The 17,806-nt window shown below is 35.9% G+C and overlaps 1 protein-coding gene and 1 pseudogene across 1 annotated transcript in view; one reads left to right on the top strand and one right to left on the bottom strand.

The window, feature by feature from the left end:
• The window catches only part of LOC127846242 (C-Maf-inducing protein-like), a 286,356-nt pseudogene that overhangs the window by 71,802 nt on the left and 196,748 nt on the right, over nucleotides 1–17,806 (bottom strand).
• Nucleotides 8–17,806, top strand: part of LOC127844301 (centrosomal protein of 76 kDa-like) — a 37,841-nt gene continuing 20,042 nt past the window's right edge. The window contains exons 1-9 of the mRNA XM_052374405.1: nucleotides 8–204; nucleotides 1,095–1,195; nucleotides 2,238–2,359; nucleotides 4,022–4,246; nucleotides 8,581–8,766; nucleotides 10,039–10,136; nucleotides 14,221–14,349; nucleotides 14,562–14,753; nucleotides 16,959–17,122. Coding sequence (XP_052230365.1) covers nucleotides 142–204; nucleotides 1,095–1,195; nucleotides 2,238–2,359; nucleotides 4,022–4,246; nucleotides 8,581–8,766; nucleotides 10,039–10,136; nucleotides 14,221–14,349; nucleotides 14,562–14,753; nucleotides 16,959–17,122 — 1,280 coding nt within the window. The 5' untranslated portion in view covers nucleotides 8–141. The remainder of the gene's footprint in view (nucleotides 205–1,094; nucleotides 1,196–2,237; nucleotides 2,360–4,021; nucleotides 4,247–8,580; nucleotides 8,767–10,038; nucleotides 10,137–14,220; nucleotides 14,350–14,561; nucleotides 14,754–16,958; nucleotides 17,123–17,806) is intronic.

Here is a 17,806-nt window from a genome sequence, read left to right as displayed (position 1 = left end):
AGGGAGCTAACTTTACTAACAAAACATACTGCTAGTGGATGTTTAGTATTTTGACATATTCGTTTCATTGTAAATTTTAAAGGTGTCTCAAGTTCTTTTAATTCAAATTTATTGAAGAATAATCGGTTGCTTAGAACTATCATGGCGTTGCCACCTGAGAAGATTTCTGAGTTGAAGCAAATAATCCACAACCAACTGTCACAGGTCGGTGACATGCCGTGTCATGTTTTTCCTTAAAATTCAACATTTAAAATATGCAAAACTTTAATGACATAATGGATTTTTACGTAGCAATGCATCTGATCTATTTATCTGAATTTCTGTTTACCCTCAACAGAAAACTAACTGTATTGTATTGTTCCATATTTAACTTAGAGAGACCTTTTCACAGATTTTGGCCACAGGTGATTAGCTTGAGGCTATGATATTAATTAGTAAAAACATCTTTTTGAATGGAAAATGATCAAATTATAACGATAATTCAACTGCTTTGAAAAAAATATTTCACTATCAAATATAAATATAACAAGGTATTCAACTAAAAATGACCAGAAAACAGAGTGCATGGCTGTTAACAGTCATAACTTCATCAATGGTGCAGCGATTTCTATGAACTCGGTCACATTCAACGCAGAAATGAATTTCCTTTTTGGAAATGTATTATCTTGCTGGGTAAAATTTTAAGACATAACACGATACACAACTTGCGTGACCTACTCGTCATCGATCTGACCCGATCCAAGACTGAGTAATTAAATTGATGATGTTAATTTCTGTGACTGAAATGATCAACAGGGCAGGGATTTCAAGTAAATCAGATTTTGTTTTTTGTTTTGTTTTTGCATTTTTCTCATTTTTGACTCCTGTAAATTATCTGCCTTGCATCACTATTAAAGAAATACATTTTATTTAATTCACATAGTATTAGACAAAAATGTGTACTACGAAACATTTACAGAAAATTCAACTATTATGCACAAACAAATTAACTCTGTGCTTCCTTATTTTGACCACTAAAAATTACACTTGACCACTGACATGTTCACTCACTGGGTCATTTGACTCCTTTTTTTAATGTATTGAAATCCCTGCAGGGTGATGTTCAGAGAAGGATCCGGGAAATGCTGGCAGAGAGTATGCAGGAGGAGTTCGAGGGCAGCAAGAATCCCATGGGAGAGCAGGAGATGTTCAACAGGCATGTGCTTAGTTTTTCACCATTTTGGGAATGGGGCCAGTTACCTTTGTATTTGGAAAAAATACATTGTTTTGGCATTGTTTGACTAAAATTGGGACATGAGTGTTTTTGTAGTTATTTTGCTTACAACAGTAATTTTTTATGCCCCATTTACAAAAGAACTGGTTCCAGCTCGATTTGGAAAATTAAGCGCAAGAAAACCTGGCATTGGGAAAATCTTGTCTCAAAGTATTTAAATTTTTGAATTGGCATATTTTATTTATTTGCTAACAAGTACTTATTAAGTGTTGTCAAGTGGTCAATATTGGTTCAAGCAATAGAACTGCATAAGGAAATAAATTCAATGTATTTATTTACCAAAATTTAGTTTTTTATTATTTTGTTTTGGAAACCTTTTATTGGGGGCCAATTAGGGATTTTTTTAGGATGGTGATAAGAATATTGGGTTTTTTTTGCTTATAGGGAAAGTGCAGTTTTTCATTTCTTTATGAAGAAAAAAATTGCTGAATACATACTTAAAAATTGAGAATAAGCATTTTCAATATTATATTTACCTAGGTTTAACCCACATACACGTACAGTGTTATAGGAATATTAAACCAAAATTATATTTTTTTGGTTTTTGAAACCTTTGATTGGGAAGTTTAGGCAGTTAATTAGAAAGAAAAGAATATAGGAATACATAATACTGTATAACATATGATTATATGAGACACGTTCTGAGAAAACTGGGCTTAATGCATGTGCGTAGTGTCATCCAGATTAGCCTGTGCAGTCCGCACAAGCTAATCAGGGACAACTCTTTCCGCCTATACTTGATTTTCGGTAAGGAGGGACTTCCTTGAAACTAAAAATACCATTAAAGCGGAAAGTGTCGTCTCTGATTAGCCTTTGCAGACTGCACAGGCTAATCTGGGACGAAACTTTACGCACATGCATTGAGCTCAGTTTCCTCAGAACTCATATGTAAATATACACTTTTTGACATTGGAAATGGCCATTATATGGCCCCAACTTTGACCCCCAAAATGCCCCACTTCAGACTGAAGCAGCGCGGGGTGGTGGACAACATCTTGCAGCAGATCCAGTTTGAGGGCAGCACCTCCAAGCCTGCCACCCATATGCGTGGGGAACACATGCTGGAGAATATAGCGGACAGAAAGAGTAGGGGTTGTTTGTTATTTCAAGTGTTTATTCCACATTTCTTATTGTTTTAAGCTCTCTTGAGCACAGCAAGCTCACTGTAAACTTTTGTGATTCACCTTCGGTCCACCGTGTGTCGCTTGTATTCAACATTTTGCTTTAGTTGCCACATTTTATCTGAAGATTTGGCTTTATAATTTCTTGACCGAGATCAAACTGGGTCTTTTGCCATCACCTTAAGCTAATTGTTTGTTCTCTGTCAACATTTATCTTGTAAGCACTCCAGAGGCTAAATTTATTTTCCAGTCTTTATGAAACTTGGTCTGAAAATTTTGTTTTAATGATATTGCTGTTTAGTTGGAAACTGGGTCGCATCAGGTCAAAAACAAGTTCAAGAGGTCAAGTTAATGAAAAAGCTTGTGAACACTAGAAGTTACTTTTTAGCCCAATTATCATGGTGTTTGTTCATAACATCTGTTGATATATTAGCTGAGTTTTAAAATGATTGTAGTCGGTTTAAAAAACCTTGCCTCTCAACGGGGGCAATGCAGTTTTCCTTCGGTGGCTATATTGAAACCTTGTTGATACTTAGTCAAATGAAACTTTTTTAGAATATTTGCTATCATGACTCTGTGAGTTTGGAAATGAATTTATTTCATTGATACATTTTTTTGTGCGTGAATTTTAGGCACTCAGTTGGCAAAAATATGTATTTTTTTATTGGGAATAAATCCAAATTTGTGCACCCAATATGACAAAAAACAACTACAATTATTTGTTTGAAGTGATTGTTCTTTTTTTGAAATGTTATATTATCAGTTTACAAAGGATTACTAAGAACATTATATTGTTTATGACTTAGGTATTCCATTGATCTCTTAAAATAGTTATTAATGCGATTAATATAACTTTGTAAATATTTTGGCCGACACACAGCTGTGCTAGTCAAAAATTGTATAAACAAGAAAGACCAGGTTTCAAGCTGTATGGTATATAGAAATAAGTGATAATAGCTATTATTTTATAGGGTATATGCATGGATAAACTTTAATTAGCCTCGCTCTTGGGAAAATGTGGCAAAATGCATGTGAGTTAAGTATTGTATCAGATTAGCCTGTGCTGTTAGAATGAAACTTTCTGCCTAAATTGGATTTTCGCTAAGAAGAAAATTCATTCAAGCGACAAATACCATGAAAGCCGACAGTATTGTCCCTGATTAGCCTGTGCAGACATCATGGAGAAGAACCCTATAAGATCTTGATCTTTCATTCTAAGCCTTTTTTAGAAAAACGTGACTCAGTTGTCACTGTATTTGCTATGTAAATGAATACTATATTTGTTCGTGAAATAAAATATGTTTAAACTAAAGGCTAATCTGGGAGGACATTTTACGCTCATGCATCAATCTAGGAGGACATTTCACGCTCATGCATCAATCTGGGAGGACATTTTACGCTCATGCATCAAGCCCCATTTTACGCTCATGCATCAAGCCCCATTTTACGCTCATGCATCAAGCCCCATTTTACACTCATGCATCAAGCCCCATTTTACGCTCATGCATCAAGCCCCATTTTACACTCATGCATCAAGCCCCATTTTACGCTCATGCATCAAGCCCCATTTTACGCTCATGCATCAAGCCCCATTTTTTCCCAGATCGTGACTCGTGCATTTTTTCAGCTAACATCGATCCCACGAGAAGATACCTGTATCTGTACATAAAGTCTGGCAAGGCTTTCTTGGAGCATATAGATGATGACAGCGGGACGCCTGGGCAGGTGACCTCCTACTTCACCTTTCACATCCTGTTCAGAGGTCAGAGGTTCAAGTCGAGGCCGGTTGCGTGTGCCTGTGAGCCGGACATTGATGAGGGCTTCCTTCTAGAACTGCACAAAGATGGCGCAGGTTTGTTTGCCCAGGTTTTACATTACCAGAAATGTGAAAAGTGTTTTTCCTTCACCATTTTGGGAATGGGGTCGGGGTCCTTTTGATTGGGAAAAATCAAATTGTTTCGACTAAAATTGGGAGAATTAGAGTGATTTTTATGTCCCCCACCATTATAGTGGGGGACATATTGTTTTTGCCCTGTCTGTTGCTTTGTTTGTTTGTGTGTTTGTTTGCATCAAACTTTAACATTTTGCAATAACTTTTGCAATATTGAAGAAAGCAACTTCATATTTGGCATGCATGTGTATTTCATGGAGCTGCACATTTTGAGTAGTGAAATGTCAAGGTCAAGGTCATCCTTTAAGGTCAAAGTTCAAATATATGGGTCAAAATTGTTCATTTAATGTACACTTTTGCAATATTGAAGATAGCAATTTGATATTTGGCATGCATGTGTATCTCATGGAGCTGCACATTTTGAGTGGTGAAAGGTCTAGGTCATCCTTCAACGTCAAAGTTCAAATAGTGGGGACATAGTGTTTCACAAACACATTTCTTGTTATTTTTGCAAACAAATGCTTTAAAAACTGCTGAAAAATTGAGAATGTTTTAATATCATATAAATTAAGGTTCAACCCATAGAACTGCATAGTGAAAATGACTGAATGTCGCATTTAAAACAAAAATGTGGCAACCTTTTATTGGGAATTGAAAGCAATGGGAAATGTCTTTTTGACATTGGGAATGGTGTTGTATAAAGGCCTCACATTTCAACACTTTTATTTTAGAGTTTGAGCTTATGAACAAGGCTCAACATTAACATAAAAACCTAAATACTTAGAAAATCTACTTGCCCTGAATGTAAAGCCACTTGCCCAAACATGAAATATCACATTAACTGTAAACCTCATATTTTTTAATAAAGATCAAAATGATACACCACAAAACCTGCTTTATTTTTGCATATTTAACAAAATGATTACAGCAATTAAAGTCTTAGTCAGGTCTAAATGTAGATTTGTGCCAATGTTTGATTATTAATGAAATAATTAGTCATTCTCCTCCATGTCTTCGTCAGCAAACACAGGTCTACGTTGCCATTCAAACTCACTTTTCCATTTTGGTAAAAAGTTGCGTTGTCTCTTCAAGTCATACTTTTTGGCACTTTCGGATGATTTTTCTGTGCATTTTTCTTTGGATTTTGCAGAGACTTACAGTTACTTGTAAAGCCGAAGCTAAATAAACTAGACATTTCTCGTCTGCTAACAGTACTGTAAACAACACGTGAACCGTAACAAAAATGTCAATTGACGTAAAGCAAAAGATTGTTGAAAATGTATGTTGCAAAAAATGAAATATATATACCAAAGTTTTTTTTTGTTGTTTTTATATAGTTAAATAATTTTAGTAGTTTTCTTCGTGACTGAAAACACCAACAATGTTTTTTATAACTGAAGTAATGAAAGCATTTGAAAGCCGATATTTGGAATCCCAAGCCATTTACGGCGTTTCTAAAAATAAGTTTGGAAATGCATGCGCACCATGCGTAGTTAGTTCTAACTTCCGCAAACCAAAACAGGCACCTGTTCGTATATCTATTTGTTTATACTCTCTAACCGAAAAGATACCTAAAATTAGAGATAAGGCCTAAATTAAAATTGAGTTTGTTTGCCCTTTACCGACCGACCCACTTTTTACCCCCCGACCCAAAAAATTTTATTGCGATTTCTGAAAACTTATTTTTTTTATTTTCGTTTTTTTCGACGATGACAAAAGAGCCGAAAGCAATATTTATTCATGCGCGTATTTATATCCCTGTCTATTATTATCGCCCATGACCGATCTAGGTCGCTCCGATGGTTGGAATTTCATTCGCCCCAGAATAGACAGTAATGCAAGCGTCTATAACCAGCATCGCGATCGGCGGTGTTCCGTGAAAATGGCCGAACGACATCATACTTAACCATTGGTTCGCGAAAGGAGTCGGACATATACGAGTTTACGTTCGTTGTACACATGTTGTTAACGTGATCCAAGATGGCCGACAATTAAAAGAAATAACGATGCTCAGCGAGAACAAATAACTATCGAATTTACGACGGACATCATATAATTAGTATCGATTAATGAAAAGAGCGTGTCATTCTACGATTGAGCATAGGTTTTAGATACAAATAAAACTCTCTTTTTTTTTGCAAATGTATGAACTGAATGTCACAGAACAAGTGATGAAGTGTTTGAAAATTGGAATGCAGTCTACTCGCAAAGAAAAATACATCTAACAGTTACAGGATTTTTTTTGTCGAAAATGCAAAATAAAAGACAAACATGATTTGATTTATATGCAAGTGGATCTGTGTTTAATCAGATTCATGTGCATATTCTGCTTTATTATGTTTGCCACACTGAACAGTTTACTGTAATGGCATGTTAGTGAAATGGATATGTAAAGGTAAACTTATTTAATTTATTAATGTCTCTTAGCTAAATACATCGACAACACTCAAGTATATATGTTTAAAGCGTTAGTATATCCACAAACTGAAACTAACACCCACTGTCCTACAGTGGGACTAACCACCCTCTCCCCCGTTGCGCCTACACCGAAAGGTCCTGCAACGTACCTATCCAGATCCAGAATTTATTTCCCCAAATCAAGTTTTCATGCTTATGTTAGTTGCAATAATACAACTCCCAGCTATTGACCCTCTGAGCTGTACGTATGTACTCATAAAAGCTCAGAGCATTCAAGAAGAAATAATGCTTTATAATAATGTTCAGTTTGCACTTTTATGAATTTACTTTTCCATGCTGAGACTATGCACTAACCGGTCAAACACTTAAAGTTAAGGCCTGTAAAAACTTCAACAGGCCTGTGAATTGTTTCTCCTGGTAGGCAAGTCTGGCCTGTAAAATGTGATGGTCTTTCGCCACGTCTGAATTTTTCCATTAAAGGCTTTGGGCTGTCTTTCTACACTCCTTCAATGCTTGTTGCATGCTAATTAAGCCCAATTTAAGGGAAAGGTTTAAGTTAAAAATAAAAGCTGTCTGGCTGTTAAATAATTACAAATGCATTTGAGCAATTAAAATCATATAATGAACAAATATTTGATGTAATAAATAACACACAAGCATGCATTTGATATTAATATATGCAAGAAACAGCAAACAAGATCATGTTAAGCTACATAGGGCTTCGTACACTGCAACAGTGCTTTAATAAGTGTTTTAAATATTCATAGACTATTAGTGTATTAAAAATATAATTTCTCAAATAAAATAAAATAATTTTCCTACCTACCTACCCACCTGTAAAATTTAGGGTCGGTAAAGGGCAAACCAACAATATTTTAATTGTGGCCTAACCAGAAGTTATCCAGATTTATACAATTGGCTGCTGATTATTAGATTTACCGTGGATTGGGGGGGGGGGGGGTTCGTTTGTGTTTGATAACTAAAGTTCTCATTGATCAATCTTAATGAAACTTTGGATATAGCATGCTTGTTTGGAAGCATAGCTTGCGATTGAATTTCGAGTGTATTGAGGCAAGGTCAAGGCCAATGTTACAAAAATAGAAAAACATTTTCCCCTCAATAACTTGAGTTTGGATGGAGATATTGCACTGAAATTATGTTTATGGGTAGATTACATGACGATCTAGCTAGGAATTGCATTTTTAGTCCAATAAGGTCAAGTTCACTGTAACTCAAAATAAAATAAATCAGCAAATGATTTGTTTTTATGCCCCCGGATCGAAAGATCGGGGGTATATTGTTTTTGGCCTGTCTGTGTGTCTTTCACTAAGCTTTAACCTTGGTCATAACTTTTGCAATATTGAAGATAGCAACTTCATAGGTGAAAGGTCAAGGTCATTCTTCAAGGTCAAAGGTCAAATATATGGCTTCAAAGCGGCGCAAAAGGGGGCATTGTGTTTCTGATAAACACATCTCTTGTTGGTCAATAACTTTGCTTTGCATTGACTTATTTTCATAATACTTTGGGCATTGCACACTTGCATAAAAATGTAGCTAGGATTCTTATTTAGGGTGTCTTTGGTGATGGTAACGGTAACTTAAAAAAAAGTCCGTTTCCAATTATTACTTATGTTTTTAGAAGATATTGCACTTAAATTTTGTTCCTAAGCTCAATAGAAGACCGAGCTTGCAATTGCGTTTGATGTGACTTTGGACAATGTCACTGTTACTAAAGAAATATATATTTATGATTGGAAATAGGGCCAAAATTTGGCTCAAAATTCTGAGAAAAAGACACTGATTTGTATTTGTGAAAAGGAATTCAAAATGCATAAGAACACCCTTGCATGGAGGGTTCAATGGTTTCGCTGTTACAGGTGAGGCAGGTAAGATGGCTGACCCGACCACCATGCTGTCCATCTGTGATCCCATCCACATCGTGCTGGTGAAGACTGATGGGCTAGGGGAAACCACTCTTGTCTCCTCCCACTTCCTGGAGTGGAGGCCGGTTCTCACCAACAGCAGCAGTAGACTGGCCACAGCCCTTGAGCTGAAGGGAACTGGTGGGTTGCACAACACTATATTTTATATGTCATTAATACCCCCAGAGGTATTTGGGTGACATTTTCTGAATAGATGTGAGAATTTTGAAATGGAGATTTTATTTTTTAGTGTTCTTGGGCAGTATCTTAGATATGTTGAATTCTGATCCAGAAATCTGGTTTTCTTAATTGTATTTAGGACTTTTATAAAGTAAACAAGTGAAGGTGACAATAGAAAATCATCAACATTACAATGAGAACACATCAATATGAGACAAGATTGACATAAAGTTATACCAATCATAAAAAAAAGTATTTAGTTAAAGATTTGAAAAAGTCTCAAATGATTTTCTTATTTTAATGTGAGGGTGAATAACATGACAAACAAGATTGCACCGTCCATGCTGAGACAGCTATAGGTATTTTCTGCTGTTAAATACCCTTTACTAAATTGTACTGATTGTTTAAATGCCGCTCACTTTCCAACCATATCAGAAAGAACGTGATTAGTGTTTATTTCGAATTACTCGCTGCAAATTTTTTTAGTTGTAACTGTAATTTTGTGACCTGCTGAGAAATTTTGCAGCAAGTGAAGTCGAGATATAAAGCAAAGATTAATACAATATAAATGCTTATCACTTTCTTGCTGATATTTTAACAATTAATACAGGTAATAAAGGGTATACTACGGTGTAAAATACCTGTCTCGGCTTGGACCTGGCCATCTTGTTTGTCACGTGATTACCCTGTCTGTTAACTTTGACCTGAAAGTGTGACCCTTAACACAGTAACCTTACTCTAGATTGCTCCACTGAGTTACTCGTAAAAAACACATAATTATTGTATAGTCCTTACTTAGCTCAATTCTATGTTGGACTTTGACAGTGGCTTGTGACATTTACCTTAGAGCTAGTGACCCCATCTCATGATATTAGTTATGTAAGGCAAAGTTAGAGGATGGCTACCTTGTATTTGTTTTAACTTTATTTTTTTGTGATCAGGGCTTTTTTTGCTCCTTTAGCAAGGGCCTTATATATGCCCATTCTTTCAAAAGTAAGGCCCCTTTTCCAAAGAGAATTTCTTTCAAATGATTCAATTTTCCTCAAAATTTCAAGGTAACGTTGAGAAATTTCTTCCCCTTTTTCAGTTTTTCCGATAATTGTTTCCCAAAAATTGAAGGCCAGTCCCTGTCCTCAACTTAAGAAAAAAAAGCCCTGAATTGATAAATATTGAATATTTGATACAGAGACCTTTAAGACAAGTCAAATCTGTTACTTTTCCCTTTTCTTCTAGGTTCTGAGAACAATGTAGCAGCGGGTGTTATTGACATTCAGGTGGAACTCTTCCCCAAAACCAAGCAGTCCCTCAGCAAAGATGTCATAACTGCCCAGGTGGGTTTCTTATTTTCTGGCATGCTATGTCTACATTTTTTTATTCCTCCAAAAGTGGGCATAAAGTGGGTCACTGTCTGAACGTGGGTGAAGTTATTGGTGGTGTGAGTCCATCCGTTTGTTTCCTCGCTCTGACATTCTTTAATATGAAGCGAGTATTTTAAAATAATATTAAAACACTTTCGGTGTTTATGTCAGTTTTTGTTCTTCCCCATGTCAAGACAATGTTACCTCATGCTGTGGGATGTAAGGTCATGGTCATATTAAAAGGTCCAAGGTCATACAATGTGGTTTAAGTTCAATGCTTTTAAAATTAAAAGATGGATTTAAATATAATTGAGTGGCGCTCTGTGAAAAGGGGTGTAATTCATGTGCGTAAAGTGTAGTCCACACAGGCTAATCAGGGAAGACACTTTCCGCTTTTAATATATATTTTTTTATGCCCGCGAAGCGAATGATCGGGGGTATATTGTTTTTGGCCTGTCTGTCTGTCATTGTATGTGTCTGTCACAAACTTTAACCTTGGTTAAACTTTTGCAATAACTTTTGAAATATTGAAGACAGCAACTTGATATTTGGCATGCACGTGTATCTCATGGAGCTGCATATTTTGAGTGGTGAAAGGTCAAGGTCATCCTTCAGGGTCAAAGGTCAAATATATGGCTGCAAAGCGGCGCAATAGTGGGCATTGTGTTTCTGACAAACACATCTCTTGTTTAAATAAAGTCTCTTCTTAGCAAAAATTCAGTATAGGCGGAAAGTGTGCACAGGTTACGCACATGCATTAAATCCCTTATTCACAGAGCCATATAATTATACAAACATTTGTTGTTTTTTTCCCCATGACCAGACAATAAATTCCATGCTCTTCAGTGAAAGATCAAAGTTCAAGGTCAATAGTCATGAGTTTTAGTTTGCCATGTTGTAATTTTTATTATTATTTTTAATATGTGGTGAATTTTAAATATAACAGAAATATTCTGATACTTAATAAGTATTTGAATACTGATATATTAACCAGATATATGGATATTTGTTTGTACATCCCTTTTTAAATTAATTTTACAAAAAATATTTTTACTTGATTGAAAGATAGAAAAAAGATACTGTGTTCATTTGTGCATATTTGAAAATTGTGTGTGTATTGTGCAATATTATGGATCATCTTGAATTGCTTGATACTTAATGATAGGGAATTATGGATAATCTTGAATTGCTTGGTACTTAATGATAGGGTATTATGGATCATCTTGAATTGCTTGGTACTTAATGATAGGGAAGTATGGGTCATATTGAATTGCTTGCTACTTAATGATAGGGAAGTATGGGTCATATTGATTTCTGAATTGCTTGCTACTCAATGATAGGGAATTATGGATCATCTTGAATTGCTTGCTACTTAATGATAGGGAAGTATGGGTCATATTGAATTGCTTGTTACTTAATGATAGGGAAGTTTGGGTCATATTGAATTGCTTGCTACTTAATGATAGGGAAGTATGGATCATTTTGAATTGCTTGCTACTTAATGATAGGGAAGTATGGGTCATATTGAATTGCTTGTTACTTAATGATAGGGAAGTATGGGTCATATTGAATTGCTTGTTACTTAATGATAGGGAAGTATGGGTCATATTGAATTGCTTGCTACTTAATGATAGGGAAGTATGGATCATTTTGAATTGCTTGCTACTTAATGATAGGGAAGTATGGGTCATATTGAATTGCTTGTTACTTAATGATAGGGAAGTATGGGTCATATTGAATTGCTTGTTACTTAATGATAGGGAAGTATGGGTCATATTGAATTGCTTGCTACTTAATGATAGGGAAGTATGGGTCATTTTGAATTGCTTGCTACTTAATGATAGGGAAGTATGGGTCATATTGAATTGCTTGTTACTTAATGATAGGGAAGTATGGGTCATATTGAATTGCTTGTTACTTAATGATAGGGAAGTAGGGGTCATATTGAATTACTTGCTACTTAATGATAGGGAAGTATGGATCATTTTGAATTGCTTGCTACTTAATGATAGGGAAGTATGGGTCATATTGAATTGCTTGTTACTTAACGATAGGGAAGTATAGGTCATATTGAATTGTTTGGTACTTTATGATAGGGAATTATGGATCATCTTGAATTGCTTGCTACTTAATGATAGGGAAGTATGGGCCATATTGATTTCTAAATTGCTTGCTACTTAATGATAGGGAATTATGGGTCATATTGATTTCTGAATTGCTTGCTACTTAATGATAGGGAATTATGGGTCATATTGAATTGCTTGCTACTTAATGATAGGGAAGTTTGGGTCATATTGAATTGCTTGCTACTTAATGATAGGGAAGTATGGATCATTTTGAATTGCTTGGTACTTAATGATAGGGAATTATGGGTCATATTGAATTGCTGGCTACTTAATGATAGGGAATTATGGGCCATATTGAATTGTTTGGTACTTTATGATAGGGAATTATGGATCATCTTGAATTGCTTGCTACTTAATGATAGGGAAGTATGGGTCATATTGATTTCTGAATTGCTTGGTACTTAATGATAGGGAATTATGAATCATCTTGAATTGCTTGGTACTTAATGATAGGGAAGTATGGGTCATATTGAATTGTTTGGTACTTAATGATAGGGAAGTATGGGTCATATTGAATTGTTTGGTACTTAATGATAGGGAAGTATGGGTCATATTGAATTGCTTGCTACTTAATGATAGGGAAGTATGGGTCTTATTGAATTGCTTGCTACTTAATGATAGGGAAGTATGGGTCATATTGTATTGCTTGGTACTTAATGATAGGGAATTATGGGTCATATTGAATTGCTTGCTACTTAATGATAGGAAAGTATGGGTCATCTTGAATTGCTTGGTACTTAATGATAGGGAATTATGGGTCATATTGAATGCTTGGTACTTAATGATAGGGAAGTATGGGTCATATTGAATTGCTTGCTACTTAATGATAGGGAATTATGGGTCATATTGAATTGCTTGCTACTTAATGATAGGGAAGTATGGGTCATATTGAATTGCTTGCTACTTAATGATAGGGAAGTATGGATCATTTTGAATTGCTTGGTACTTAATGATAGGGAATTATGGGTCATATTGAATTGCTTGCTACTTAATGATAGGCAATTATGGGTCATATTGAATTGTTTGGTACTTTATGATAGGGAATTATGGATCATATTGAATTGCTTGCTACTTAATGATAGGGAAGTATGGGACATATTGATTTCTGAATTGCTTGGTACTTAATGATAGGGAATTATGGATCATCTTGAATTGCTTGGTACTTAATGATAGGGAAGTATGGGTCATATTGAATTGTTTGGTACTTAATGAAAGGGAAGTATGGGTCATATTGAATTGTTTGGTACTTAATGATAGGGAAGTATGGGTCATATTGAATTGCTAGGTACTTAATGATAGGGAAGTATGGGTCATATTGAATTGCTTGCTACTTAATGATAGGGAATTATGGATCATCTTGAATTGCTTGCTACTTAATGATAGGGAAGTATGGGTCATATTGAATTGCTTGCTACTTAATGATAGGGAAGTATGGGTCTTATTGAATTGCTTGGTACTTAATGATAGGGAAGTATGGGTCATATTGAATTGCTTGGTACTTAATGATAGGGAAGTATGGGTCATATTGAATTGCTTGCTACTTAATGATAGGGAAGTATGGGTCTTATTGAATTGCTTGCTTCTTAATGATAGGGAAGTATGGGTCATATTGATTTGCTTGCTACTTAATGATAGGGAATTATGGATCATCTTGAATTGCTTGCTACTTAATGATAGGGAAGTATGGGTCATATTGAATTGCTTGCTACTTAATGATAGGGTAGTATGGGTCTTATTGAATTGCTTGCTACTTAATGATAGGGAATTATGGGTCTTATTGAATTGCTCGCTACTTAATGATAGGGAAGTATGGGTCATATTGTATTTCTTGGTACTTAATGATAGGGAAGTATGGATCATTTTGAATTGCTTGGTACTTAATGATAGGGAAGTATGGGTCATATTAAACTGCTTGCTACTTAATTCTTCAGATTCAGCTGGAGAGGAGCAGGCATGCGGAACAAGAGCGTCTGTTCCTGGTGTATGCCAAGCAGTGGTGGAAGGAGTACCTACTCATCAGGGAGGTGCATAAAGAACGTCTCGTCAAGATATTCGCTCAGGTAACATCATTCATGGGATATTATTTTTCATAGATTTGGGGTGCCTGAACACAAACATATCGGAAAAAGACTTTCACAAATTCATTTTTTTTCCCCTTAAATCGGAAATCAACAAATGTATGCGTCCACAAAAATCATTTTTTGAAAAGCACAAATTTTCATGTCGACAATTATAAATGAACTGCATTTTTATTAACTCTTTCCATTCCAAGGATGAGAACGGAAATAACCGGCCTGTCTGCTCCTTTGTGAAGCCACTACGGGCCGGTCGTCTGCTGCACTCGGCACGTGAGGCGGCGCGGTTCGTGTCCCTGATACACCAGGAGAGAACCCCGACACTGGGTGGCGGCGCTCGCACGGAGCAGTGGACTACCATGCATGCATTCCTGGCCAGGAATAAAGGGGTTGGTGATAGTTGTCAGTTAATAACAAATTTTATTTTTTCTCTAAATGACAGTAATATAAAAATAAATTATGGTTTGGTAAATAGATGCGTTTATTTCCAAGAGTTAAAGGGTTAGTTATAATGATGAGTAGTTATTTCCAAAAGTTAAAGGGTTAGTTATAATGATGAGTAGTTATTTCCAAGAGTTAAAGGGTTAGTTATAATGATGAGTAGTGAGTTAAAGGGTTAGTTATAATGATGAGTAGTGAGTTAAAGGGTTAGTTATAATGATGAGTAGTTATTTCCAAGAGTTAAAGGGTTAGTTATAATGATGAGTAGTTATTTCCAAGAGTTAAAGGGTTAGTTATAATGATGAGTAGTGAGTTAAAGGGTTAGTTATAATGATGAGTAGTGAGTTAAAGGGTTAGTTATAATGATGAGTAGTTTGCACTGGCTAATCAGACACAACACTTTCTACTTTTATGGAATTTTTCGTGTAAAGAATTTTTTTTTAAACGAAAATCCAGTTTAGATGGTTATTGTTGTCCCTGATTAGTGTGTGAGGACTGCACAGGCTCATCGGGGTTGACACTTTACGCACATGAACATGCATTAAGCCCTATTTTCCCAGACTGGGGCTCATTTGTTTGGCTCATGTAACTCTGTATGTAACTGAAACATATACAAACAAACATTTCAAAGGACAGTGAGGATCATGCCATTGTGTTGTGAAGTGATAAACAGATTTATTTCACTGATGTTTGTCTGTATATCACTGCAAACATTTCACTGATATTTGCCTGTATATCACTGCAAACATTTCACTAATTTTTTTCTGTATATCACTGCAAACATTTCACTGATGTTTGTCTGTATATCACTGCAAACATTTCACTGACGTTTGTCTGTATATCACTGCAAACATTTCACTGACGTTTGTCTGTATATCACTGCAAACATTTCACTGATGTTTGTCTGTATATCACTGCAAACATTTCACTGATGCTTGTCTGTATATCACTGCAAACATTTCACTGATGCTTGTCTGTATATCACTGCAAACATTTCACGGATGTTTGTCTGTATATCACTGCAAACATTTCACTGATGTTTGTCTGTGTATCAATGCAAACATTTCACTGATGTTTGTCTGTATATCACTGCAAACATTTCACTGATGTTTGTCTGTATATCACTGCAAACATTTCACTGATGTTTGTCTGTATATCACTGCAAACATTTCACTGATGTTTGTCTGTATATCACTGCAAACATTTCACTGATGTTTGTCTGTATATCACTGCAAACATTTCACTGATGTTTGTCTGTATATCACTGCAAACATTTCACTGATGTTTGTCTGTATATCACTGCAAACTATCAACATTTGAGCCTCCCTCTGGGATAATGGGAACTTAATGCTTGTACGTAAAGTGTCGTCCCATATTTTTAAGTTCAGCCCATCACAGTGATGACATTTCAGCCTAGATTGGTTTTCATTTAAAAGAGACTTCATTTGAACAAAAAAATGTATTAAAGCTGAAACTGTGCTGATTGCACAGGCTAAACTGGGATGACACTTAATGTAACAATCACGCTAAAAAATATCGAATATTTCATTAAATAAAGCTAACCCATAAACAAATCAATGTTCCTTTTAGCAAAATGCAAAATTTCAACGTTAGATGTTGTCTGGTAGAATTGATTTAACGAGATACAAAATGCTTGTTTTTATTTTTGTGTGGCCACGGTGGAACGAGAGATTGGATATGGTAAGCGTCGGAAGCATGACGTAGCTCTCATGAACAATCATTCTGTGAAATCAAAATGAATTCTGGGTAACTGGAACTTAACGAATGCGAAAATGGCTTGTATAAATTATGCAAATGAACGCAACCCAAATGAATATGATCCTGACTTGAAAGTGAAAGTAGATTACATCGTGAAACGATATTTAGATATTTAGATGCTTAAAACTTGCCGAATGCTTGTAATATAATGTTTTTACATCAATGTTACTTGTTTTTAGGGTCTTCCTATTGTAATTAACCATCGTATGGTACTACTTGTTGTCGAATGTTTTTATATAGCATAATAGAGTAGCCGTATGTATTGGTGAGCGTGATAGTGACTTTAATGTATTAAGCCCCAATGTCCCAGAGCAAGACTTATATACCGATGTTTTTCTGTCTGTCACTACAAAGTATAACACCTTTATTTTAAGGACTGTGAGGACCATGCAGTGTTGCTGTGCAGTCTGCTGCTGGGTTTTGGTCTCGATGCCTACGTCTGCGTGGGCACCCAGAAGAAGTCTGCGCCGCACGCCTGGGTCATGACTGTCAGCATCGATGGACTTGTCACCTTCTGGGAAAGCCTGAATGGACACAGGTATTAAACCTATTTATTTAAGATCGATTTCATCGAAAGCCGTATGCTATGCTCTCGAGTCTTTGTCCTGGGTAGAACCATGACTTAGTATTTTTGAGGGAAATCTGAAGAATGCTGCCACAGTGGGGATAGGAACATGTTACCTCCTGGTTGCTAGGCGGGCACTATACCCACTACAACACAGTGACACAGGTATTCATGGAACTGCAGTTTTCATGCTTACTACTAACTAGACAACCCTGTCTGTATGTCTGAACGTATGTCCAAATGAAAGTTTCTTTAACTCCTCTTTGACTACTGGGTAGATAAAACTTTCACAGAAGAAAGACCTTAATGTGTACATGATTCGGAAGAAAGGATTATTGGCTGCAAAGTTTTTGGCACCATGACCTTTTGTCTGTTTTTAGCTCACCTGATTGCTCAGGTGAGCTTTTCTGACCGGTCTTTGTCCGTCGTACGTCCGTCCGTTAACATTTGCTCGTAAACACTCTAGAGGCCACATTTCTCATCCCATCTTCATGAAACTTTGTCAGAAGCTTTTCCCCAATAATATCTCAGCCAAGTTCGAAACTGGGTTGTGCCGGGTCAAAAACTAGGTCACTAGGTAAAAAAAAAAGAAAAACCTTGTAAACACTGTAGAAGTCACATTTTATGTTCAATCTTCATGTAACTTTGTCAAAATGT

The sequence above is a fragment of the Dreissena polymorpha genome, chromosome 9, assembly GCF_020536995.1.
Source record: "Dreissena polymorpha isolate Duluth1 chromosome 9, UMN_Dpol_1.0, whole genome shotgun sequence".
NCBI classification, from domain to species: Eukaryota; Metazoa; Mollusca; class Bivalvia; order Myida; family Dreissenidae; genus Dreissena; species Dreissena polymorpha.
The sequence above is the reverse complement of the archived record's forward strand: the minus strand, read 5'-3'. Positions and strand labels throughout refer to the sequence as shown.